General features: G+C 44.4%; 1 protein-coding gene across 2 annotated transcripts in view; it reads left to right on the top strand.

The window, feature by feature from the left end:
* Window positions 1-27,727, top strand: part of FYB1 (FYN binding protein 1) — a 173,483-nt gene that overhangs the window by 92,368 nt on the left and 53,388 nt on the right. For both annotated transcript variants that reach the window (XM_075842211.1, XM_075842202.1), the window contains exon 2: window positions 12,460-13,471. In XM_075842211.1, coding sequence (XP_075698326.1) covers window positions 12,460-13,471 — 1,012 coding nt within the window. The remainder of the gene's footprint in view (window positions 1-12,459; window positions 13,472-27,727) is intronic.

Here is a 27,727-nt window from a genome sequence, read left to right as displayed (position 1 = left end):
GCACTTAACTCTGACCGTACCCCCTTCTCTATTCCCCCGATCACATGCTCCATGGAGTTTCAGGCTATCCTCTCAGGAATTATCCTGTAATACAACTCTCTACCCCTGGAGAAGTCATCACCATCTGAAAACAGAAAACAAACAGAATTAAAGTTACACAATTTAACCCTGGTGGTTACCCTCTTACAGGTTACCAAGAGTGACACTTGCTCTGGAGGACCTGTAAATAAATGGACACAGTGTAATACTTTATTTCCCCTGTGGTGGTGCTGCAGTGAAATTAAACACTTACTTTTCCATAGATTACAGCTGATCACTGGGTTCCCAGCAGAGGGACGCTTTGTGATCAGCTTATTGTCAGCTTTCAAAGGCTGAGTTCACATCTGCGTCAGGGTTCCGTTCCAATATTCCATCTGAGCTTTCTGTAGGAACGGAGCCCTGACTGACACAAACCATCACCATTGTTTTCAATGGTGACGGATACGGTGCAAATGGTTTCCGTTTGTCTCCATTGTGCAGGGGTTCTGTCGTTTTGACGGAATCAATAGTGTAGTCGACCTCTGGTTTCCGTTTGTGTCAGTCAGGGCTCCGTTAAGACGGAAAATTTAGACGGCATGTCAGAACGGAGCCCTGACGCAGATGTGAACGCAGCCTTACAAGTAGGGATTGTCCAAAGCAGAGAACCCCTATCATGAAATAGATTTCACAGGTAAGCAGTCTGAGAAAACATTATGTGAAAGCTGTAATCATTACCATATTGGTGTTCATCCTGTTTTTCCAGATACAGATCCAACAAATGCTGATTTAAACACAATTTTTAATAATAACGGAAGAGGAAATTTCAAGGACATTTCACCTGATGTTGCTAACCTAGCCCTAATCTGCCTAATTTTAGCGGGAAAATTTACTAACTTTTGAAAAAAACAAGGGGCAGATGGACAAATATTATTTAACGCTGCTATGCTTAGTTTCAGTAATGTTAACAATATGAGATCTGCATCCAGGGTGCAATTTGGAGCCTCCATTGGCAGTTTAGTCACTTTGGTATGCAGCGCTATTCTTGTCACCAAAATGATGGAAACCTTGAAGGAATATGTTTAACTAAACATTCAAAAAATTTTGATCAGTGGGGGTCTCAGTGCTCGGACTTATCTCCAAAACAAAGCGGCAGAAGCGCTCCCGTGAGCGCTGAGCCGCTTCGTTTCTGATTGTCTTTTCTCGGAAAGCCAAGCAGTTGATGTACGGGTTCATATACTTTCTATTGAGCCTGCACACCGCTCCGAGGAAGGCCGATCAGAAGTTAAGCTGCTTCGTTTTAGTGATCAGTAGGGGTCTCAGTGCTCGGAACCGCACCGATCAAAACTTCTGACATGTCACAAGTTTTTTTAACATTTAGTTACCCTTTAAAATACACTACAAACGCAGTGTGAACTCAGCCTGGCTATGTTTACATCTGCGTCACGGCTTACCTTTGTTGTACGACAGATCTGAACGGCGCCTGACAGACCAAAATGACCTATAATGTGTTGTTTGGATCCGTCATACAGCCAACAGAAGCCACGACATAAGTGTGAACATAGCCTTATTAAGCTGAGAACACATATCAGTGTATGCGCCGGGAAGGCCAAAAGTCGAACATATCTATAGGGTCCCAATGATTTGACTTATGCTGAAAGAGTTGGCTTTAGGCATATGTCGGGGTGGTATACGTTGGTATACATTTTTTTATTTACTCGAGTGAATAGCATAGTAGACTACACTATTCAATTTACATCCATCCAGTGAAAAAGCGTATACCAAGATATAGACCTTTATTTTGTAGACCGCTACTGATCAGAATGTTATGGCATATCCTAGCGATCAGCCATAACATTATATGATGGTAATACCCCTTTAAAAAGGTTGTCCAACAAGTACAAAAAGATAAAAAAAAGCAAGATAGAATAAACTTACATGTATACACTGAGCATATTTACTAATACTGGGTACTGCTCAATGTAGCAGAGGCCACTGAGCTACTGCAGGTTGTGTGGTGCCACCACTTTTCTACATGGACATTATAAGTAAATGGGTTGCATAGTATGTGGCATGCAAGTAACACCCTCTTTTCTTGACACTTATGAGTTTCCTGTATTGCTAAGTTAAGAAATCGATGTTCACAGCCTGTGATCACCATCTTAAGATATAGACATACAGATACAGTGAAGGAAATAAGTATTTGATCCCTTGCTGATTTTGTAAGTTTGCCCACTGTCAAAGTCATGAACAGTCTAGAATTTTTAGGCTAGGTTAATTTTACCAGTGAGAGATAGATTATATAAAAAAAAGACAGAAAATCACATAGTCAAAATGATATATATTTATTTGCATTGTGCACAGAGAAATAAGTATTTGATCCCCTACCAACCATTAAGAGTTCAGCCTCCTCCAGACCAGTTACACGATCCAAATCAACTTGGTGCCTGCATTAAAGACAGCTGTCTTACATGGTCACCTGTATAAAAGACTCCTGTCCACAGACTCAATTAATCAGTCTGACTCTAACCTCTACAACATGGGCAAGACCAAAGAGCTTTCTAAGGATGTCAGGGACAAGATTATAGACCTGCACAAGGCTGGAATGGGCTACAAAACCATAAGTAAGACGCTGGGTGAGAAGGAAACAACTGTTGGTGCAATAGTAAGAAAATGGAAGACATACAAAATGACTGTCAATCGACATCGATCTGGGGCTCCATGCAAAATATCACCTCGTGGGGTATCCTTGATCCTGAGGAAGGTGAGAGCTCAGCCGAAAACTACACGGGGGGAACTTGTTAATGATCTCAAGACAGCTGGGACCACAGTCACCAAGAAAACCATTGGTAACACATTACGCCGTAATGGATTAAAATCCTGCAGTGCCCGCAAATGAACATCTGGATGATTCTGAGAGTGATTGGGAGAAGGTGCTGTGGTCAGATGAGACTAAAATTGAGCAATTTGGCATTAACTCAACTCGCCGTGTTTGGAGGAAGAGAAATGCTGCCTATGACCCAAAGAACACCGTCCCCACTGTCAAGCATGGAGGTGGAAACATTATGTTTTGGGGGTGTTTCTCTGCTAAGGGCACAGGACTACTTCACCGCATCAATGGGAGAATGGATGGAGCCATGTACCGTCAAATCCTGAGTGACAACCTCCTTCCCTCCACCAGGACATTAAAAATCGCTCGTGGCTGGGTCTTCCAGCACGACAATGACCCGAAACATACAGCCAAGGCAACAAAGGAGTGGCTCAAAAATAAGCACATTAAGGTCATGGAGTGGCCTAGCCAGTCTCCAGACCTTAATCCCATCAAAAACTTATGGAGGGAGCTGCAGATCCGAGTTGCCAAGTGACAGCCTCGAAATCTTAATGATTTACAGATGATCTGCAAAGAGGAGTGGGCCAAAATTCCATCTAACATGTGTGCAAACCTCATCATCAACTACAAAAAACGTCTGACTGCTGTGCTTGCCAACAAGGGTTTTGCCACAAAGTATTAATCTTGTTTGCCAAAGGGATCAAATACTTATTTCTCTGTGCACAATGCAAATAAATATATATAATTTTGACTATGTGATTTTCTTTCTTTTTTTTATATATAATCTATCTCTCACTGGTAAAATTAACCTAGCCTAAAAATTCTAGACTGTTCATGTCTTTGACAGTGGGCAAACTTACTAAATCAGCAAGGGATCAAATACTTATTTCCTTCATTGTATATACTGGGTGTTACTATATGATGCTTTGCTTGGTGCACTCAGCTATCAGCACTGTAAAAATTATATTCTATAATAAATAGGAATCTAGAGCAATCACACTGCAGAAGTCCAACCCACGTTTAGCTGCCCAGCTTGTAAACACTGGGAGCAATACGATCAGTGAGCAGTACAGATTTAGTGAGTTTATTTCTACTTTAGATGCACAGTTGTCCCTTTATTATACAATTCCTTAATATATTGTACACTACACTATATGGCCAAAAGTATGTGATCCCTGACCATCACACCTATATGACCTTGTTGGACATCCCATTGCAAATAATACGGAGTTGGTGTCACGGGCACTGGGTTTGTGGACCCACTAGGCCGCTCCGCCGTAGCGGGGAGGCAGCTGACCAGGTCACAGTCTATGTGAAAGTAGATAGCAGACAGTAATGTTTAGGTACCTGTAATAGTCCGGGCGGTGACTGTGGCCTCAGCACGGATGGAGACAGGTGCGGTAAGTGGTGCCAGACGTGGCGGGCAGTATCCGATGAGCCGATGGTAATTGACGTGGCAGATGGCACTTGACGTGGCAGATGACACTTGAACACGGGTAGGCACAGGAACAATGCGGAATACAGGAACGGTAACAGGGCACGGGTAACAGCAGGAACGGGAGACACTAAGGGACCATTTGCGAGACAGACAGGGAAAGACTAACAACGCTCAGGCAAGGATCAGAAGGGCTGGGGCATTCTTATAGAGCAGGGAATCACGTGGGTTAATGATAATTGATTCCATGTGCGCGCGCTGGCCCTTTAAGAGCGGGCTCGAGCGTGCGCGCGCACCCTACGGGACCCGGCCGGACGGAGCGGAAGCGAGCGCTGGCATCTCCTAGGAGGGAGACGGAGGCCAGCGCTCACAGATCCATGGCTGCGGGCGTCGGGAGGTGAGTGAACCCGACGGCCCGCGGCCATGGGCGCTACAGTATCCCCCCTCTTACGCCCACTCTTCTTGGGGCCAGAGTGAGAGAGGAACTTTTTAATAAGAGCAGGAGCACTGAGGTTCTCTTCTGGCTCCCAGGACCTCTCCTCAGGACCAAACCCTCTCCAGTCCACCAGATAGAAAGTCCTTCCTCCTACCCTCTTGCGGTCCAGGATCTCCTTTACCTCGAATACATCAGAAGGGCCGCTGGAGGCAACTGTGGAACTAGAGGTCTTGCTGTAGCGGTTCAGGACCACTGGTTTCAGGAGGGACACATGGAAGGAGTTAGGGATTCTGAGGGTAGGGGGCAGCCGCAGCTTATAGGAAACAGGGTTAATTTGTTGCAGGATCTCGAAGGGACCAAGGAACCTGGGAGCAAACTTGTATGAAGGCACCCTCAAGCGAATGTTTCGAGAGGACAGCCAGACTTTAGTCGCAGGAAGATACTGAGGCGGCTCTCTTCTTTTGGTATCTGCCTTACGCTTCATGCGTTCGACCGCCTGCAAAATAGTGGACCGGGTCTGTTGCCAGATTTGCAGGAAGTCTCCATATGCAGAGTCAGCAGCGGGTACCTGAGATGAAGTCGACACTGGAAGAGGAACTCTGGGATGTTGACTGTACACGATGTGAAACGGAGTGGAGGTGGTGGACTCACTTGTGTGGTTGTTATATGAAAACTCCGCCCATGGAAGAAGCTGTACCCAGTTATCGTGCTGTGAAGAAATGAAGTGGCGGAGGTAATTTTCCATGATCTGGTTGATCCTCTCAACTTGCCCATTGGACTGGGGGTGATAGGCAGAGGAAAAGTCCAAACTCACATCCAGGAGTTTACAGAGGGCTCTCCAGAACTTGGAGGTAAACTGAACCCCCCGGTCGGACACAATGTGAAGAGGCAAGCCATGCAAGCGGAAGATGTGCTGAATGAAGAAGCTTGCTAGTCGAGGAACAGAGGGTAGGCCGGTTAGCGGGATAAAATGTGCCATCTTAGAGAACCGGTCCACCACCACCCAGATGGTGTTGCATCCTGCTGAGAGAGGAAGGTCCGTGACGAAGTCCATAGCGATGTGCTGCCAGGGGGCACTGGGTACAGGCAGGGGTTGAAGCAGGCCGGCAGGCTTGCTGTGAGCCACCTTGTTAGAGGCACACACCGTGCAAGCAGAGACAAAGTCCAGAACATCTTTAGGTAGCGTGGGCCACCAGAAGTGACGAGCGACCAGGTCTTGGGTTTTACGGACACCAGCGTGCCCAGCCAGTTTAAAACTGTGTCCCCAGCGGAGAATTCTTTTTCTGTCAGCCACCCGAACAAAAGTTCTCCCTGGAGGAATATCTCTAAGCTGCAGAGGATTGGCGGTGACAACGCAGGATGGGTCTATGATCGTCTGAAGGGACTCCACCGTGTCTTCCGTTTCGAATGATCTGGACAGGGCATCGGCCCTCACGTTCTTGTCCACGGGACGGTAGTGGAGCAGAAATTGGAAACGGGTGAATAACAGTGACCACCTGGCTTGACGAGGGTTCAGTCTTTGAGCGGACTGAAGGTAAGTGAGATTCTTGTGGTCGGTGAAGATCAGGATGGGGTGAGCAGCGCCCTCCAGAAGATGTCTCCACTCCTCCAGGGCCAATTTGATAGCCAGTAGCTCCCGATCTCCAATGGAATAATTGCGCTCAGCAGAGGAAAACAGTCTTGAGTAGTAGCCACACACTACTGCCTTTCCTTTGGAGCTCCTCTGGAACAGAAGTGCGCAGGCACCAGCAGAGGAAGCGTCCACCTCCAGTGAGAACTGCCGAGATATGTCAGGGTGATGGAGGATCGAAGCTGAAGTGAAGGCTTTCTTGAGGCTAATGAATGCGGACTCTGCCTCCGGAGTCCACACCTTGGTGTTCACACCCTTCTTGGTAAGGGTAGAGATGGGGGCCGTCAGAGAAGAAAAGTTCGGAATAAACTGCCGGTAGAAATTGGCGAAACCCAGGAACCGCTGTATGGCCCTTAGGCCTTGAGGACGTGGCCATTCCAGGACAGACTTTAGCTTCTCAGGGTCCATCTTAAGGCCTTGATCCGAGATGACATAGCCCAGGAAGGGCAGAGATCTCTTTTCAAATGTGAATTTCTCTAACTTGGCATACAAGTGATTCTCTCTTAGTCGCAGAAGAACTTGACGAACGTGCCTCCGATGGGTCATCAGATCTGGGGAGAAGATTAGAATATCATCGAGATAAACTACAACACACGTATAGAGGAGATCTCGGAAGATGTCATTAACTAACTCCTGAAATACTGCGGGAGCGTTACACAGTCCGAAGGGCATCACTCGGTATTCGTAGTGCCCATCGCGGGTGTTAAATGCCGTCTTCCATTCGTCACCCCGGCGAATCCGGATTAGATTATAGGCCCCTCGCAGGCCTAGCTTGGAAAAATGTTTGGCTCCTCGTATGTGATCAAACAGCTCGGAAATGAGTGGCAACGGGTATTTGTTCTTGACCGTGATCTGATTGAGACCACAGTAGTCAATGCAGGGTCGGAGAGATCCATCTTTCTTTTTAACGAAGAAGAATCCTGCCCCGGCCGGGGAGGAAGATTTTCGAATAAAACCCCTCTCCAAGTTCTCCTTGATATAGGCTGAGATTGATAACGTATCTGGCAAGGAGAGAGGATATACTCGTCCACGGGGAAGAGAAGCATTGGGTACCAGATCAATGGGACAGTCATAACTCCGATGAGGAGGCAACGTCTCAGCCTTTCGTTTGCAGAAGACATCCGTAAAACTAGCATACTGAGAAGGTAGGTCGGAGAGTGACTGAGGCAGAGGAGGCACAACAGGACGGACTTGTGACAGGCAATGGCTATGGCACCTGGAACCCCATTGAAGAACTTCTCCAGAACTCCAGTCGAGTGTCGGGGCTTGTAGACGGAGCCATGGCAGACCCAGCAGGATAGGATTGATAGCCTTGAGTAGTACCAGGAAGGAGATCTGTTCTGAGTGAAGAGCTCCGACCCGTAATGTCACCGGCTCAGTGATGAGCATGATTGGATCAGGCAGCGGTAGACCATTCACAGAGGCAACTGCCAGGGGTCTCTCCAGACGGACTGTGGGTAGTTGAAACCGATCCACTAGATCTTGGTGGATAAAATTAGCAGCCGCTCCAGAGTCAAGATAGGCGGAGGAAGGATGTGATGCCTGTCCGGTGACGATGGCCACAGGTATCGATAATTTGGAAGAGGTTTTAACGTTTGGAGACGTTCCACCTAGAGTTGCCTCTCCAACCAACCCTAGGTACTGGAGTTTCCCGGTTTCTGTGGGCATTGACGCACAAAATGACCCTTGAGGCCGCAATACATGCAAAGTCCAGAGGAGCGTCTGCGCTGCTTCTCCTGTTCAGATAACCGGACTCTGTCTACCTGCATGGGTTCCTCAGGTAGCGCACTAGGAGTGAACAATTGTGGTCCCTGGGCAGGGGGTGCTGGTCTGTGGACCCGGCTCTCCTGACGAACCTCTTGAGAGCGCTCCCGGATTCTCATATCAACCCGGGTGGCTAACAGGATGAGGGCATCCAAGGTAGAAGGAAGGTCGCGGGCTGCCAGTTCGTCCTTGATGTGAGAGGACAGTCCCTGCCAGAAGGTCGCCACCAGTGCCTCATTGTTCCATGCCAGCTCGGCTGCTAGGGTACGGAAGGAGATCGCATACTCCCCTACTGTGGAGCCTTCTTGCTTGAGGGTCAACAGAGTGGCTGCGGCAGAGGATGTTCGACCCGGCTCCTCGAACACGGCACGAAAGGACTGCAGGAACAAGGCTAGGTCCGTGGATACAGCACCCTGTTGCTCCAAGATTGGGTTTGCCCATGCGAGGGCCTTGCCAGCGAGGAGGGAGATAATGAACGCTACTTTAGCCTCCTCGGAGGGGAAGAGATGAGGCCGTAGCCTAAAATGCACCGTGCATTGATTAAGAAATCCTCGGCATGCTCTGGGATCACCGTCATAGTGAGGAGGAAGAGGCAGAGGAACTGAGGATCCGGAACAAACAGGGGGAGCAACAGGCAATGGCACGGCAACAGCTTCTGGAGGAAGATCCGGGGGTGGAACAGCGAGTAGATCCAGGCGGACCAGAATAGAATTCACCGCCTCAAGGAGTTGATCTTGACGAGTGCGTAGGTCATGCATCTCCGTCTGAATTTTCTGTACTGGGGTCTTGGGCTGGCCAGCGGGGAGGCAGCTGACCAGGTCACAGTCTATGTGAAAGTAGATAGCAGACAGTAATGTTTAGGTACCTGTAATAGTCCGGGCGGTGACTGTGGCCTCAGCACGGATGGAGACAGGTTCGGAAAGTGGCGCCAGACGTGGCGGGCAGTATCCGATGAGCCGATGGTACTTGACGTGGCAGATGGCACTTGACGTGGCAGATGACACTTGACGTGGCAGATGGCACTTGACGTGGCAGATGGCACTTGACGTGGAAGATGGCACTTGACGTGGCAGATGGCACTTGATGTGGCAGATGGCACTTGACGTGGCAGATGACACTTGACGTGGCAGATGGCACTTGACGTGGCAGATGGGACTTGACGTGGCAGATGACACTTGAACACGGGTAGGCACAGGAACAATGCGGAATACAGGAACGGTAACAGGGCACGGGTAACAGCAGGAACGGGAGACACTAAGGGACCATTTGCGAGACAGACAGGGAAAGACTAACAACGCTCAGGCAAGGATCAGAAGGGTTGGGGCATTCTTATAGAGCAGGGAATCACGTGGGTTAATGATAATTGATTCCATGTGCGCGCGCTGGCCCTTTAAGAGCGGGTGCGAGCGTGCGCGCGCACCCTACGGGACCCGGCCGGACGGAGCGGAAGCGAGCGCTGGCATCTCCTAGGAGGGAGACGGAGGCCAGCGCTCACAGATCCATGGCTGCGGGCGTCAGGAGGTGAGTGAACACGACGGCCCGCGGCCATGGGCGCTACAGTTGGTCCCGTCTTTTGCGGATATAACAGACTTCGCAAGATTTTGGAGTGTCTGCAGACATTTATGGCCATTTGTGGGGCAAGGCGCTGATGTTGGGGGAGAAGGTCTAGCTCGAAGGTCTAGTTCTAATTCTCCCCAATGTTGTTGGATGTGGTTGAGGTCCATGCTCTGTGCAACCAATCGATTCCCTCCACAACAAACTCCTCACCCCATGTCTTTATGGAGCTTGCTATGTAAACTGGGGCACAGTCACGTTGGAACAGGAAAGGGCCGAACCCCAAACTCTTACCACAAAGTAGGAAGCTACAATTGTGTAAAATAACTTTGTATGCTGTAGCATTAACCCTTCACGGGAAATAAGGGTCCAAACCCCGAAAAACACCCATAGACCATTACCCCTCCTCCACCAAATTTTACATTAGGCACTATGCATTCCAGTATGTAGCGTTGCCAAACCCAGATTCCTCCACCAGACTGCCAGATAGTGAGACGTGATTTATCCCTCCAAAGAACACGCTGCAACAGAGTCCAGTGACGACGTGCTTTTCACCACTCTAGCTGCCACTTGGCATTGTGCATATTAATCTTAAACTAGTGTGCAGTGACCATAGAAACCCATTTCATGAAGCTCCAGATGCACAGATCTGGTGCCGATGTCACTTCCAGTGATACAACATAGGTGATTGTGATGTGTAGGTCTCAGACATACCCGATTGCACAACGTTTGCTGGTGTTTTTGTTTTCAGCAATCGATCCTTGATCAGGCATTGTGGACCCTGCCGTCCTACCTGCTGTAGCTGGCTCCTAGATCTGGCTAAGATATGTCTTGCTGTACAACATTGTTAACCCAAATATAACACAATGTCCATGTTATACTCACAAGGGTCTTGGAAGCTGAGATATGAGATGCTGTTTGATATAATACCTCAGGTAGCCATATAGTGTGTAGTGTTCAGAAATAAATTCAAGAAGACTTGAGTTATTGCTATGGGGACCACTCAAACATTTATCTTAAATTAGAGGGTGACAACTTGAAAGCATCTGATGTCTCATGCACAAAGATTTATACATAAACCCAGCTGTATGTGAAAGCGGCAGCTCCGTGCAGTAGTCAGGAAGTGGCTTCAATCACCATGACTATCTTCAGGTTAACACTGACTCCACATAACACTTTTTTAATACATTTCCTCTCTCGACATTCATCAGGCATAATAAGGGAATATAATAGATTTCTTGGAGTTTGGTCACTTTCCCGATAGTTTCTCTACTTCATAGGGAAAATTGAATGAACCTTCTCACATGACACTAGATGCCATCAGTAGGGGCCCATTTTTAAAGGTTGTATAAGGAAAAAAAAAGGGTTTGCTCTTTTTCCATGAAACAGCACCACACTTGTCTACTGGCTGTGTCTGGTATAGCAGCTACACCCAGTGCTAATCTCATAAAACCCCTTTACAAAGAGGAATAAAAATGTCTGCAAAAGTATTTTATTTTATTTGTGCGGGCACTGACTTAAAACAACAACTATTGTATGGGCACTGCTGGGGGCCTGGGGCTGAGATCTCATTTGGTCCCCAATTCAGATGTTGCTCATCTGTTTGCCCGCACAAATCTAACAAATACACAATCAACTCCAGCAATCAATAGCTATTTTTCAGCATAGACATTGTGTTGTTTGTTCCATGCTCCACCCTCTGAAAACTTTAACAAATAAGTGCAGCGGTTTTACTTCTGCTCACACCAGAACTGAACCCACAATCATCCGACATTTAGAACTCATGAGATACAACCCATACAGTGTCACCATAGTATCAGGCACAGATACCCCATAAGTGAGAGAGACAGCCATAATTCCCTAAAAAAACAGTTCCAAACTCAGTGCCCTGCAAAAAGTGCCATACCACAGTGCCACCATGAATGCGAGCAAAAGAGCCCTCATAACATTGCCAGATGACAGAGCTTCCCATGAGAACTAGCCATAATTGCCCCCTGGGAGTACCAGCCACAGTCCGCTTCATGAATGCCAATCATAATATTCCACAATGCTCCCCTATGGTTACCAACCACAATTTTTTATAGAATGAATAGTCCTGATCCCCACTGCTCTTCATAAAGTGATGCAGTGTGTACTATTATTTACCTCAGAGCTGCAGTTCTGGATATCTCCTCCATCCTCTTCTAGGCTGCAGCTTAATCCTTTCCATGTTGTCCCTTCAGAACAGCATTGTTATGAGCTCCCCAGGAGTCCACATAAGAGATACACCTTGAGTGCAATAGTCTGCAGAACAGCAGCTCTGAGGTTAATAAAACTGTGAAGAACTGTAAAAGATCCTTCATTTTAGGGAAAAGTTGAATTTCCAATTTTTTATGTGACATACTTTAAAATGCATAAGACAATAGTGAGTATAACTCCTTGGAAAATGTGCATTGTAGTTGTTACTTGGTGTACACATGATATAACTCAATGCTGCAATTATATTATCAGGGGGGGGGGGGACCTTCACCGTTCAAGTTAGGGGTAATTTCTTGTCCTGTAATAATAATACTATATGAGTGTTAGAAAACACAAAAGAAATTGTAAATAATATTATAATTGTTAGCAAAGGAACCCATAGAACAGTAGGGGAAGGGCATTCACTTGGCTCTACAGGAAGATACTTCATATAGAAACTCTACCAATCAGCTCTGTTGCAAGCCTCAAGTCAGGAAGCCTTTGAAATAGCTGTGAGTATGTGAGAGCAGTGTAGCAACATCTCTCACTTCACTTCGTTCTTTCCTTTATGCTTGCAGGAAAAAAAGACAAATGTGAGGTCCCTCACAGCTATGTTTAATGCGGCACCCAATCCCATGGAGGGAGCTGAGAAGTCCCCAGGACACCCTCCTTTGAATACCTTTCAAGCAAGAAGAGCAGAATTTGCTAAAGTTAACAACTCCTCCCTGGGAACGTTACCCAAGAAACCGGCCTCTCCAAAACCTACAACGGTTCCAAAATCTGATGAAATCAAACTCCAACCACTAAGATCGGGAGGTATAAACAGAATCGGTGGTTCTATACATTCAACAAGCCAAGATGTGAAGCCTAAGCCAGTAGGATATAAGACTATTGACCAACCAAAGGATGAACCAAAGGTGCCTTTTCCAAAGCCCATCGGAAATAAACCCTTTCTAACCAATAACTTTACCCAAGAACATAAGTTTGGAAACAAGCCACCGGTTCCAACTGAGGATAACCAAAAACCAGTTTTCCCCAGACCGTCAGCTGTTAAAGCATCAGAGAATGAACCCAAACCTTACATACAGAAGAAGACGCAATTTGGGGCAAAACCTCCAACAAACAATATGGGATCCTCAGGTGAAGCCAATTATAACAAACATGGTGTGGCCTCAAAAACATTCTCAAGCTCTTTCGAAAATAAATCTATAAAACACACAGAAGAAAATACAGCACCAGGTCCTACATCTCAGCCCTTTCCTGGAGTGACATTAAGGCCAACAGGGATTAAAGTGCAGAGTCCATTTCTAAAGCAAAATGCAGATGAGCCGAACGACAAGACAAAGCAAAGTTCACCAGTAAAAGATTTCCAGGCCAAAGCAAACCATGATGGAGGCATGTCCAAATACCCAAGACTTTCATCAACGAATCATGTGCCTGTTGCCCCGGATACCTTAAAAGAAAAGAAGGATTCATCAGAACCAAAACGAAAACCCCTGCCGTCACCAGCTCAACTGGGTCCTCCACCTCAAAAGCCAACGAGACCTCCAAACGTAGACATAGAACGATTCAGAAGTGGAAAAACAATTGGTAAGTTCGATTATCAAGTTTTGTATCTGATATAAATCATATATAAGTATATAAAAGCATTATAAGCATAACTTTTCGATTATTTTTTTATGTAAAATGTTTGTTTCTATTTTGTTTATATTGATATTTGAAATTGAAAAAGAAAAGTGTTAGAAAAATATATCAGTTCTTTAGTAGAAAATTCCAAAAAATGTTTTTTTTATTAAAGACAAAAAGATCAGTAAAGACGTGAAATTAAAATATTCTGTTGTATACGATAATCACTTGGATCTGGATTTAGATGGGTGGAGATATATACACTACGGCCACCTCACTTACAGACATTATGAGTCCTGTGAAATCTCAGTAGGCAATAAGTTGTTTTTGTCGACTCAATGTCTCTAAAAATAGTATAACTTTTTTTGGGGAAAAAAATTGTAAAAACTGGATGTTACTGTATATGAAAACCCATTACCACCTGCAGTCAATATGCCAATTGAGAATATAAGTCCTTGGGTTATCCTCTGTTGTCTGTTTTTGACAATTTTGTTTAGGCATTTCTAAAGCCTCATGCACATGATTGTGTGCGCCGGCCGAGTCCCGTCAGTGATTTGAGGAAAGATAGAACATGTCCTATCTTTCCTCGGATCGAAGACTCGAATCATTTTTCACGGACCCGATTCACCCGCTAAAGTGAATGGGTCCGCGAAGACTATCGGGTACCACTAGGATGCCGTCAAAAACGGCCTGAGTGGCACAACGGTCGTGTGCATGAGGCGTTAGTTATATTTGTTTTCGGGAAAACTAAGCGACAACTAACATGGCTGCCATTGCAGTTCTCTCAGTGGTGCAAATAATGTCAGACTGGGGTCCACTTGGCCCCCCAAGCCCAAGTAATTATGGGCCTGGACCCACTAGAGGATCCTCTAGTTTTCTTATGGGCCAGTTTGACCCTGAATGTGCTACTATGCAGATTCCCAATACAATTATGAAAATTCCGTCACACACCCCCGTAGGGCTATAATGGCAGCCATGTTTTTTGTCACGTAGCTTTCCCAGCAACAGATATTTCTAAAATACAGCTAAAGGGAACTTGAAACAGCAAGAGAGAAGAAGACGAATCAGTCACTTATATTCACCGCTGATTTAAAAAAATAAAAAAAAATTAGTTAGAAATACAATTCAATTCCTGTTTTCTAAATTTTATTTAATTTTTGCTATTTATGTTTTCTTGTTTTTGGAACTTCCTCAACTTTGTATTCTGCATCTAATATTACTTGTTGTGAAAGGCGAAAAAATAACTCACTGACAAAACCTGTTTTATCTCTGCACACACTTCTTCCTGCATGAAAATGTGCGTCATGTAAGGAGATCACGATGACAATGAATGGGGGCTATCTGGTTACAGCTATGGACCTCCTTACCATCAAGCGAAAGCACAAAAATATCCCTTGCACGCTGATCTTACGGTTTTCACTTCTCAGTTTAAGCAATTGCGAATATTTACCAGCACTGAGATAATGCTGTTGAGAAACATCGAAAAAAAGTATGCAATATAGAGAAGTGAGTGTATGGATGAACTTGACCATGACCACGTATGATGAACCTTACAGTTTCCTTAGTGCTATAGACAGAGGCGTAAATTTAAGCTCTTGGGTCCCAATGTAAAATCTGTCATAGGGTCCCCACCTATCATGTACCATTTATAATATGTGGCAAAGGGGCATTTGCCCCCTCAGGCACTCAGACCCAGATGCGACTGCTCCCTCTGAATCCCCTATAGATACACCCTTGACCACAGAATAAAGGAGCTGCAACACTCAACCAGTGTTTTCCTGTACAGTGACGTTCCCGGACACCTACAACATAGAACCATTCACTTGGTATAGCGGTGCAGTTCCCTGCAGAGCGGGTGGCTGGGAATGCCGCTGTCTTGGGGGGGGGGGGGGGTCAGGCCCCAATGCCCGTAATGTTATAGCATGCCCTAGTGATATGCCATAACATAATTAAATGGAAGTACCGCTTTAAAAGAACATTTCTGGTAACAATAATACAGTTAGGCCAGGATCACACAGACTGTTTTGATGCAGTTTTTGGTTCAGTTTTTAGTTCCGTTTTTTTGAGCCAAAAAAAGAAGTGGACACAAAAAAAAGGAGATCAGTCTTTCCTTTATACTTTTCCTTCTTTTTAGTTCCACTTCTGGCTTTGGCTCAAAAACTTAAGTCAAAACTGTGTGTGTGATTCTGGCCTTAAAAGGAGATTTACAAAGCTAAGTGCAGAATTTTGCCGAAATTGCACTAAAAAACGAGCGTACATGCTGTGCGCCAAATTTATTACGTGATTTAGATACATTTTATACCTCACTTGACAGTTCTGAAAAGCGTCTAGAAAAACTGGACGTGGCTTAAAGGGGTTGTAAAATGGACCAGATTTAGTTATGGCCATTCTTTTGCCGCAAAATATTGGTGTAAAGTACGTAGCCAAGAGGTGCCGTAAGTAAGAGAAAAGTGTCTAACATGTATAGCAAGAGGCGCCAAATATATCATACAGCGTACACCCTTGGGATAAATTTTGCCCCGTTTCTGCCTCTCTGGTCTAGCTTTATCCCATAGACTGTATTAATAAAATTGCCCCTCAACTGCCCCTCAGTTATATTAAGTGTCCCTCAACTCTGATGGTTCTTTAAGTGAAGGCATTACGCCTCATCAAGGGGGCAACATAGTTTGCTGGTCTGCCCTGCTCTGCTCTTAGTCTTCATGAATACTAAGGACCAACTCTAAAGACCTCTAGAACTAATGGGAACCTCAGGAAGATCCTTTAGAAGATTATTCTACCTTTGGCCCTATGGGAGCTGTGATGCGGACAGTTTGGTTGTCACTCGGCCTTCCTAAAAACATAGCTTAGTTTTAAATGGTGAGTAACCTTTCAGCAAACTGCATAAATAAATAGTACAAGTGAATATAAGAAACTTTGTAATATGTCTTATTAGAGAAAAATGTCTCTTTCTCGACTTATCAGACTCCTCTCTTCCTTCCGCCTGCCTTCTGCACTGATCATTCCCTCTCAATTACTGCCAAATCCCATCTTGAGAGAGAAGACGAATTATCAGCTTACTGAGGGATCAGGTTACAGCTGTCCATAGAAATCTATGGAGAGGGAGGGAGAGGAGGGAGCAGGAACAGAGTGAGAGAAGACAGAGAGACAAAAAGATGCTGCTGCGGCTTCTATAAGTGCTATATCTCACCCAGTGCTTGATCCACAGCTACACTGCTCATTACTGCTATATAATCTCTTTCATGCTGCTATTTATGCTTCTAGTGTTATATTTCACCCCAGTGCTGGATTCACAGATACACTGCTCATTACTTCTGTATAATGTCCTCCATGTTGCTGCAGCTTCCTAGCAAGTGTTATATTTCACACCGGAGCAGGATTCACAGCTAAACTGCTAATTACTGCTGTATAATATCCTCCATGTTGCTGCTGCTTCTATTAAGTGTTATATCTCACCCAGTGCTGGATTCACAGCTACACTGCTCCTTACTGCTGTATAATGTCACCCATGTTGCTGCAGCTTTCTAGTAAGTGTTATGGAAACAGAAAAAAAACTTAAAAATGAGCTACCCTGCTCATTACTCCTATGTGATGTCTTCCATTCTGGTGTAGCTTCCAGTAAGTGGTATATCTCATCCAAGTGCTGGATTCATAGCTACACTTCTCATTACTTTTGAAAAATCTCCTCTATGTTGCTGCTGCTCCTATATATGATAGAAATATATAGGGTAGCAGGATTCTGCTCTTGTCTATGTGTGCTGTGTATCAGAAACATGATAGGAGTTAGATTCCACCCACTAGCTTAGTGAAAACTTGGAATTAGAGCCTGCATAATGGAAAACTGCTAAAAAGGCAGAATACAAGTCATATAATGACCAGAAAAAGTGTTATTCCTCATGTACACACATATATCAGCTTATTCTGAAAAGTCACTTGAAAGGCTACATTTTAAGTCCACATGATAAGCGTTTCTCATGTTTGATGTAGCTGATCCTTCGAATGGTACGCTCAGTTTAATATGTAACCCGAAGAGCTGTCATCATGCAGCAGCTTAAGTTCTGCTATCTACCGCACTTCCTTTTTTTTCTTCAGGCTATTCCTCGGACTGTTTGTGTAAAAAGAAAACTTCCCATTTCTGTTCAATTCTAGAAAGTAAATAATTAACAGAGACTTCACATGCCACAGGTCATAACTGCCATGTTAAGTCTTGTGTCGCCCCTTCAGCTTAACGGGTGCAGCCCAATGTGATTGAGTAATCATGGGAACCATCTGGGCTTTGGTGCTTGAGGGGCCCAGAAACCCGTCTATCATATAAGAATACAGCACTACTATAAATGGCATGTGATGGTTGGAGAACCCTGGTACACATTCGAAATTGGGACCCAGACTCTTCAAGTTACGCCCCATTTACCAACATCCTCATTAAGATGTATGGGTAATGATATCGGTATTCTACTACTCTAGGAACAACATAAGGAAAGCTGATGTGTTTATGACCTAGATGGTGTGAATTAGAATTTAAAAGGGTTGCCTCACCATGACAATCCCTGTCCATAGGCTTTATTAGTTCATATGGACAACATCGGGGAGACGGGGTCCCTTTTATGAGCCAGAATAGCGATCCACTATGAGCAGCCCCACTCTGTTGGATCTGGCACATCCATGTATTACATGGACAGAAACTTATTTAAATGGCCAGCACATAATATTACATTTCCATATGGCCAGTCATGGCTTGACTAGGCAGTGAACTCCGCCTTGTGGTGGTGCCAGAAGAATTTTATCATGTAAATCTATGGCTGTGTGAAGGGAAGCAAGAAATTTGGAGCTTTGTATCAGGAAAACAGAGCTCTGATTTCTATAAAAGAAATCTGGACCTTCCCTGGGAGACAACCCCTTCAAATTCTGAAGCCAGGAAGGAGAAAAAGAAAGACAAAGCTATGGCCTCATGCACACAACTATGTTACGCATCCACGATTGGCCTAAGAGGGAGACAGGCATAAAGGAAAGTAGAAAGAGAAGTGAGAAAAGTGGTAAATACAAGAAATAATGTATACTATGCATACTGGTCATCTTCTTTGAGTGAACCACCCCTATCGAAGGCCATGCAATTTTAGGTGCTCATCTCAAAGATGTTTCACTGTTTAAGGGTATTGGTAAAGGTATACAGCTATCATATATACAAGGCACCCTATAGTGATACATAAATGCATAAAGCAAGTGCCAGAATAATATGAAACATACTAGTGCTTTGAGAGTATATATCACTACACAGGTTGTAAATATAGAGGGTGCAGAGGTAGCAGTCGCACCGGTCCTTGAGGGAACCAAAAGGCCCCTCTTTCCCATAAATAGGAACTTATTACAATTGCCACATGGTTGGTAGGTAGGGGCCCCATTTACATATTCTGCATTGGGGCCCAAAAGATTCAAGTTACGCCTCTGTCACTACAACCCATTTGTGCATTGAATTTTAAAAATATGCAAAAAGCAGAGGAGTCGAAACAAGATAGAGATCAGATGAAAAGCTACAATATGGAAGAAAAAATAGAAAAAGAGTGGGGGGAAGAGTGGATGAGAAATCAAAGAGTCACACCAAGATCTACTCCGGCTGAGGCCCAATGCATAGGGGTTACAAACAGTGGTGCTGAACGTGGTTACAATCTCTCAATGGGCACTTAACTTGGCAGTCAAAGTCTCTGGTGATTTGCAGGACAGACACAGGGCCTTTAACAGTCACGGTGCAATCTCCTGCCGGTCCCAAGCATGGGCATAACTAGGAAACACTGGGCCCCATAGCAAACTTTTAACTGCACCCCCCCCCTCCCCTGGGTGTTACCAAGCCTAACTTGGTAGACAGTTCCCCCATGTAGATTGTGCCATATATCCCCCGTCGATTGTGCCATAAAGCCCCCTTTGTAGATTGTGCCATACAGCCCCCCTGTAGACTGTGCCATACAGCCCCCTGTAGATAGTGACATACAGCCCCCCTGTAGACAGTGACATATACAGTCCCCCCTGTAGACAGTGCTATACAGCCCTCCTGTAGACAGTGCCATACAGCCCCCTGTAGACAGTGCTATGCAGCCCCCCCTGTAGACAGTGACATATACAGTCCCCCCTGTAGACAGTGCTATACAGCCCCCCTGTAGACAGTGCCATACAGCCCCCTTAGACAGTGCTATGCAGCCCCCCCTGTAGACAGTGCTATACAGACCCACATATACAGTGTTATACAGCCGCACGCTGTAGACAGTGCTATACAGCCCCCCTGTAGGCAGTGGTATTCAGCCCCGCTGTAGACAGTGCTATACAGCCCCCACTTGTAGGTAGTGTACCCCCTTGTAAATAGCGCCATATATCGGTAATATCGCCCCCCCAAACAAACAAAACCAAAAACTTTCTACTTACCTATGCCCCGTTCCCACGATGAACTGACCTGCTCCTCAACGCCGACAGGATCCTTGCATAGGCTGGTGTGATCCAGTGATCTCATCACGCCAGCCTGCGCACAGATCTCCGCACCTGATTGGCTGCAGGCTTAACATGGCCTGTAGCCTATAGCAGAGCACGAAGATACCTCTCTGATCTGCCATAATGTTCAATTGTATCTGCATCCTAGGGATGCAGATATTATTGAATGTGGCGTCGCTACCGCTGTAGCAGCCATATAGGCTGCTAGCGGGGCCACCGGCACCTCCGATATTGTGTAGTTCTACCATAGTAGGGAGCCTGTGCAGCGCCACACTACTGCATCCGCAAACATGACCAGAGACCCTGCCAGCATGAAAAAAGCATAAACACAACAACATTTCTTTAAGGGACAATGCCTGTGAATAAAAGCAAGTAAGCAGCATTTGGAATAACGAATAACACAAAGGAAGGTCCAGTTATCTTCACTAAGGTACCAAATGTTCATGTGGCCGGCAGGTCGAGTGCATTTATAAAGTAAGGTGTGCTAGTCCATGCTCAAGTCCACATTTGCAGAAGCACGCACTTACAGATCCCTGCCTCACATTCACTAGGATCCTGGTTTAAAGAGTTAGGCCGCCTTAGATTCCGGTTTTAGCAGTAAAATTTGTTGTGTTTTGTATGTATCCATATGTTTATATGTATGTTTCCGTGTATGTATGAATCTATATACTATTTATTTATATGCATATGTGTATGTTAATTTATCGGAGTATAAGCATAGACAGAGTTAAATGATAAAATTTTGTCTGCCTGCAGCCACCACTAGGGGGAGCTCACTGGATACAGTGTAATCATTGAGTTTAATCTATAACGGTATATTCACCCCCTAGTGGTAACTGGAATAATGTTTTTTCACATGTGATTTCTAAATGCAGTGGTTTTCCCAGTACAGTATCAGTTTTATTTTAAAACAACACTCCAAGAAAAATTGTGTTATGCTTAGTGCAGGGCCGTAGGGGGCGGTGCATGACTTCTATCTTGATGTTCTTTGAATCTCTGTGTCATGTTATGCCCCCTCAGGCCCTGCACTAGACATAACACAGTGTATCCATTTTGTCTGCATTGTTCCTTTAAGAGCAGCTATGAGAAAATTCTGTTGTCTCCTTTCACAGCTCTGACACATCAAGCTGTGGTTAAATAACAAACTCTTTGGTTTTGTGGAGACAGGTGATACATTGCCTGTATCTCCCTTGGAACTTTTCATGTGTAAGAGTTCATTCAAACGAGCGTGTACCACGTCCGTGTGACGGCCGTTAAAACAACGGCCATCACACGGACTCGTGTATTTTAATGGGGCCGTTCACACAACCATTGTTTCAACGGCTCATGTGAAGGGTCCGTGAAAAAATAGGACATGTCCTATTTTTTGCGCTTCACGCATCCCTCCATAGACTAGTCTATGGGGATGCATGATAACGCGTCCCGCACTGGTGCACCTCGGGCGTGAAAAACTGCAGTTTTCAACGTTCGAGGTTGGCTACGCTCGTGTGAATGTAGCCTAAGGGTTTTCACGCAAATAGATTTTTGCTAAGATTTTGAAAAAAAATAAAAAAATACAATAATTTTTTTAATCAAATAAATAATTGTACATTACTAAAAGTTAATAAACAGTAGAAAAATATTTACTTATTAGTTCTCTAACTCTCGTAATGACCCATACTAAAAAATTATGACATCTGTTAAATACTCTGGCAATTTTTATTTATTTTTTTTGCACATACCTTGCTAATTCAACAGCAATATTCTGGCAGTGTCAATTGTTCCTTCCCAGCTCAGCTACATCTATACATATTGGACCCTTTTATTATGAACAGCTGTGTCATGTCATATCAGTCTGACCACCAAAATAGACCATGCTCTCCTGTGTAGATAGGAGGTAATTTCTCCTGTGTATGTGATTTCCTGTGAGCTACAGGATTACATCATCACCTATCAAATCCCTCCTGGCAGCTCTGAGACCCTCCCCTTCTCACCCAGCTCCACCCTCCTTGTTCCTCTGTACGTCCCCCAATGCATATAGTGCTGCTAAAGAGATCATGTGTACCCTTTCTAAGGGAGTGCAGTGGTCCATACAATGATTAGCTGCAGAGTTACACAGCTCCCCTGACTTACACTAACGGTGTATACTATCTCTGTGTGCTTTGTGCAGAGTCCAGTGTATTTATATGAGATGCTTCTCCTCAATGCCTCATGTGTTTAAACTGACATGGAGAAACTTATCAAAAGCAGGAGGCAGAGGAGATAGGCTGATTCTGCATCACATAGAATACAATGAGACTCTTTAGTGTGAGGACAGAAGTTCTGTGTTACTGATCTATCACTAGCAGGAGGCAGAGGAAACAGACTGAAGCTGCATCACATTGGATACACTGAGACACTGCAGTGTGAAGACAGAAGTTCTATGTCATTGATCTATCAATAGCAGAATGCAGAGGAGACAGGCTGAAGCTGCATCGCAGAGTTTACACTGAGACTCTGCAGTGTGAGGATAGAAAATGTCACTGATCCATCACTTGCTGCCCTTAGATAGGACTCAGAGCAAAGCAAGTGTAGTATGATGAAACTTCACCTCCTCTGCAAAGCCGGAAGCATCATGGGAAATGTAGCCTGCATTAGGGGAACCATATCAGAGGGGAAGAAGAAACCAAGATAGCAGACAACCCATAAATGGCACATCAACTAATACAGGTATATAGAGCCTCTACATTATCCTTTAATTATAGCATATGCTGCACTATATAGGCAAAAATAAAAATTGCTGGATTTCTTCTTTAATGTTAACAGCAAATCCAGTTAAAAAAATCGTATAAAATAAACTACCGTATATTTAGCCCAAAATTATACCTTTTGAAATTTTCGACTCTTTTATAATGGATTTAGGAAAAAGAAAAAATTCCTCGGTCCTTATTGCAAAATGAGACCAGAATGCAATATTGTGCCTAATGTATTTCTATGGGGTCAAATAAAAGCACATGTGTAAATATAAAATGATGTATAATAGAAATCACAATCTGAAAAGATCCATTAGTGATGAATTGTTAGCATGAGATATTTTTTCCTTTAGGATTATCTTGAAATTGCATTATTATTTGATTGCAATTTTCGATTTGAAGCAGATCATCACAAAAAAAAAAACATGTAAAGAAAAAAGAAACACTTAAAAAAACTCAAGAAAACATCCTGGCCGCTGAATATATTTGACAGTTATAACGGTTTTCCAACAATATGGTATCCGGGTCAGCTCATAGGGAGGTCACATTGGGCACGTGCCCTTTGCCTCCATCACCTTGGGTATCTAGGATGCCTCCATAACCCACTCTCCTTGGCCAAGCAGAGTCTTCTATACCAGTTATTAAAAGTACAACCGGATCAGGAAAATCAGCTGTCCGGCGATTAGAGGCTCATTTTACTTTGCGATCTACCAAGCATCCTCTTTCCACACAAGCCAGTGTGATTCCATGATGTGATCACAACTGCTTGCACGGAACCTGGGATACAGGCTGAAAGATGACTTTCAAAAGTTTATTTTGGAGCCCAGCCTTTTATAGCTACACCCCTGATAATAACTACTTACATGGGCAGTATATATAATGCTCACGTCTGGGACCTCCACCTCTCAGAGAAGTGTGGGTCCCAAGATTGCCGTTCGTTCATTCTATCCAACCAAGAAGAATTGGAGGTGGAGATGTATGCGTTTGGTTCTCTCAATTGAAGTTGAAGGGAGTTGCTGGCTTGGTTGTCTCTGTAACTATCATAAACTTAAGTGGAGAAGGCCACCTCAGCTCAGCCACCACTCCTATATGTGGTTGTGATAGGTGGTCATGTGGAGTCTAGGTCCCAGAGGCGGGATGGGGGTCACCACCAACCGTAATCTAGCCTTGTATAATAATCTATTGGGCTAGCCTGGTTTCTCCAAAATAAGGCCAAGCTCGGCCAATTTGGGTACACTTGACATTAGAGAGTCTATTTTTGTTGATCAGAGTCATAAAGTTCATAATGAATGGTTTATAATATGCAATGTAGATAGTGTTTTCATACAGTCATGAGTCTGTTCCTGGAAGACACGCCGTACCAGCGTACCTTTCTGCTACTTCCTCTTCTCATTGGCCCAATAAAATTTGACTTATCGAGAAGTGATGAGTGGTAATGACAGTGGCATAGCGGTTAAAGGGAAGTGACATAAAGGGAAATTCCGACCCAAATCGGGAATTTAGTACCTACTAATAGTGGTAGTAAAAATAATTCACAATTTTTTATTTACGAGTATACATACCTAGTACACAACCCAAAGATCATAAAAAAAGACTCGTCCTACCAGAATAAAGGAATACAGCTTATAAATAAGAAAGGAGTTTCCACAACCCCTAAACACCTAAAGTGTACACCTTAAAGTTTGTATTGCTTTAATGCATCTACACATACATACAACTTCTAGTTGTCCAATCGTTTCGTGTATACAGCTCATTGTCACGTGGTACTGAAAGAGAGCATGACTGCAAGATCAGACCACATAGGATTTGTAGCTATGGCGACACATAGGTCTGGATCGGAGCTGTATGAATAAAGCATTAAAATATTTTAAATACTATTAGTTGGAAGCAATAAAAATGGTTGCAAAAGTATTAATACCCTTCAATAGCTAAAATTGTAAATTTTTATAAAAGTAACATAGATGTCAGTCTGTGGATTTCAGTATGCTCTGTAGCAAAAAATTAGAGCCCATTATTAGGCCAATAGTAGTGCCACGTAGTGGCACTCATACCATTATAGTCCCCAATGTGCCACTATTGTAGTACCAGTGGCCCACCAGAGTACCCAAAGGTCCTCCGATGGGCCCAGCATAAGACAACTATCCCCATTTAGAGGTAACTTTGGAGCAATCATTTACCACTAGGATCTATACCTTATGGGATGATCACAAATAACCTATTAGATCTTATAGATGATCTGTCCTGTGTACAATGATAACAACAAAGATTATGATGTGATTAATAACGTCAATTATAGCAGAAATCTACGACAGCTCAATTAAGATATAAGTAGTGCTATAAGAAGGCGTAGATTTTGGCCAAAGTTTGCGCAAATTTTTGGCTTAAAGAGGCTCTTTCACCAGATTTTGCAACCCCTATCTCCTATTGCAGCAGATAGGCGCTGCAATGTAGATAAGAGTAACGTTTTGTTTTTTTAAAAACGAGCATTTTTGGCCAAGTTATGACCATTTTTGTATTTATGCAAATGATGCAGGACCTGTGAGTGACGTCACAGATCTGCACTGTCAGAAGCTGGGCGTTCTGAAGAGAAGAGGATGTTACTTCTCTTCAGAGCGCCCAGCTAGTGAAAGTATTAAAAACGCCCCGATGTACGCACATAATACACGCCCACTTGGACTTTTACTTTTAAACACACCCACTTGGACTTTTGCAAGCCTCATTTGCATAACTACAAAAATGGTCATAACTTGGCCAAAAATGCTCGTTTTTTAAAAATAAAAACGTTACTGTAATCTACATTGCAGCGCCTATCTGCTGCAATAGCAGATAGGGGTTGCAAAATCTGGTGACAGAGCCTCTTTAAAGTTAAAGTCCAACTGGGCGTGTATTGTGTGTGTAACATCTGGGCGTTTTTACTTCTTTTACTAGCTGGGCGTTGTGACTAGAAGTGTATGATGCTGACGAATCGGCATCATCCACTTCTCTTCACAACGCCCAGCTTCTGGCACTGCACAGACACACAGCGTGTTCTCGAGAGATCACGCTGTGACGTCACTTCCTGCCCCAGGTCCTGCATCGTGTCGGACGAGCGAGGACACATCGGCACCAGGCGACAGAGGCTACAGTTGATTCTGCAGCAGCATCGGCGTTTGCAGGTAAGTCGATGTAGCCGGTTTGCAGGTCTGTCGCCTGGTGCCGATGTGTCCTCGCTCGTCCGACACGATGCAGGACCTGGGGCAGGAAGTGACGTCACAGCGTGATCTTTCGAGAACACGCTGTGTGTCTGTGCACTGCCAGAAGCTGGGCGTTCTGAAGAGAAGTGGATGATACTTCTCGTCAGAACGCCCAGCTAGTAAAAGAAGTAAAAACGCCCCGATGTACATACATAATACACGCCCAGTTGTACTTTAACGTTAAACACGCCCAGTTGTACTTTAGAAAGCCTCATTTGTATAAATATAAAAATGGTCATAACTTGGCCAAAAATGCTCGTTTTAAAAAACAAAAAACGTTACTGTAATCTACATTGCAGCGCCGATCTGCTGCAATACGAGATAGGGGTTGCAAAATCTGGTGACAGAGCCTCTTTAAGTATTAATAAATCTATCTCAAAGCTGTATGTCATGTCCACTTCCAGCAAACCACGCTCACTTTTCTTGTCAGTGTTGTGAAGTGGCGAGTGCAGAGAAAAGTCGCAAATATTTGTGCAAAAATGGCGTGCACCATCATTTTGGATTTTTTTGGCCTCAGTCTACATCAAAAACTGATTAACAAATAGTATGATACGCATGGAATACATTTTAGGGATATATTAAATAAAAGAACATTTTTCTGAAATATGTATTTTTTTCAATTAGAAAGATCACCATTATTAGGCTGGTAAAAGGGTTAGGGTTAAAACCCTACGTAACCCTAACCTATAAGTAAAAAGTAAACATAGTACAATATACCAAACACACATTCACGTTGTGGCAGATTTTCACATTTTGCGATTTGAGTGCCACAACAGGGAGAGAGGAAGCCATAGGGCTGACAACCACAGCATCATAATAAAGACAGCCATATGAGATAGCCACAGAGCCCCATTGAAGATAAACCATAATGCCTCGTGCACATGACCGGTGCCACTCGGGCCGTTTTTGACGGCATCTGAATGTCACCCGATAGTCTTCACGGACCCATCCACTTTAGCGGGTGAATCGGGTCCGTGAAAAATGGTCAGAGTCTCCGTTCCGAGGAAAGATAGAACATGTCCTATCTTTCCTCGGATCACTGACGGGATTCGGACGGCACGCACGGTCATGTGCATGAGGCGTAACAGTAAGTCGGATTGTTTCTAACTATCGTTACTATAGCCGACTATACTCAAGGCTCGCAGCCATTATGTGAACTTTAAAGGGGTTTTCCTATCTTATAAAGTGATGGCATATGGAATGACATCACTTTTAGGTATGACATCACTTTCTGATCATTGGGGGCCCGACTGCTGGTGCCGCATAGCTCTATTCAAGTGAATGGGGTTGGGTTGAAGTTCCCTGCACAACCAATGGCCGGGAGCATCACTGTAAAGGAAAAAACTTTAAATGGGCAACTTATCGTCTCATAAATGCTAGTGCCCCTACAAGTGCCATTCACAGTGTCCCCAAAAGCATACTTGTTAACTCTCCCAGGTGCCCTGTGTCCTGACTAAATACTCACCTCTCCCCATTCTGCAGTCCACTTCACTCTGGGCCACCACCACAGACAACATCCTAACACCAGGGTGGGCACAAATACGTTATCTTTGATGGTGCCCGTGAGTGAAGAGAACTGGGGGTTATAGGAGGGGTCTGTTTTTATTTATGGGGTCTGGATTAATTTAGGGATTTGGTCTGGGGTATGTATTTATTTAGTGGATCTGGTCTGGGGTCTGTATTTATTTAGCCGTCTGGTCTTCAGTCTGTATTTGTTTAGGGGTCTGTATTCATTTTAGGGTGTGATAAAGGAGATCATATACACTATTCGTGATTCAAATGCCATAGGTTGGCGGTGTGTCCTA

Source organism: Rhinoderma darwinii, chromosome 1 (assembly GCF_050947455.1).
Source record: "Rhinoderma darwinii isolate aRhiDar2 chromosome 1, aRhiDar2.hap1, whole genome shotgun sequence".
Lineage (NCBI taxonomy): Eukaryota > Metazoa > Chordata > Amphibia > Anura > Rhinodermatidae > Rhinoderma > Rhinoderma darwinii.
This window is presented reverse-complemented; position numbering and strand designations above follow the sequence as displayed.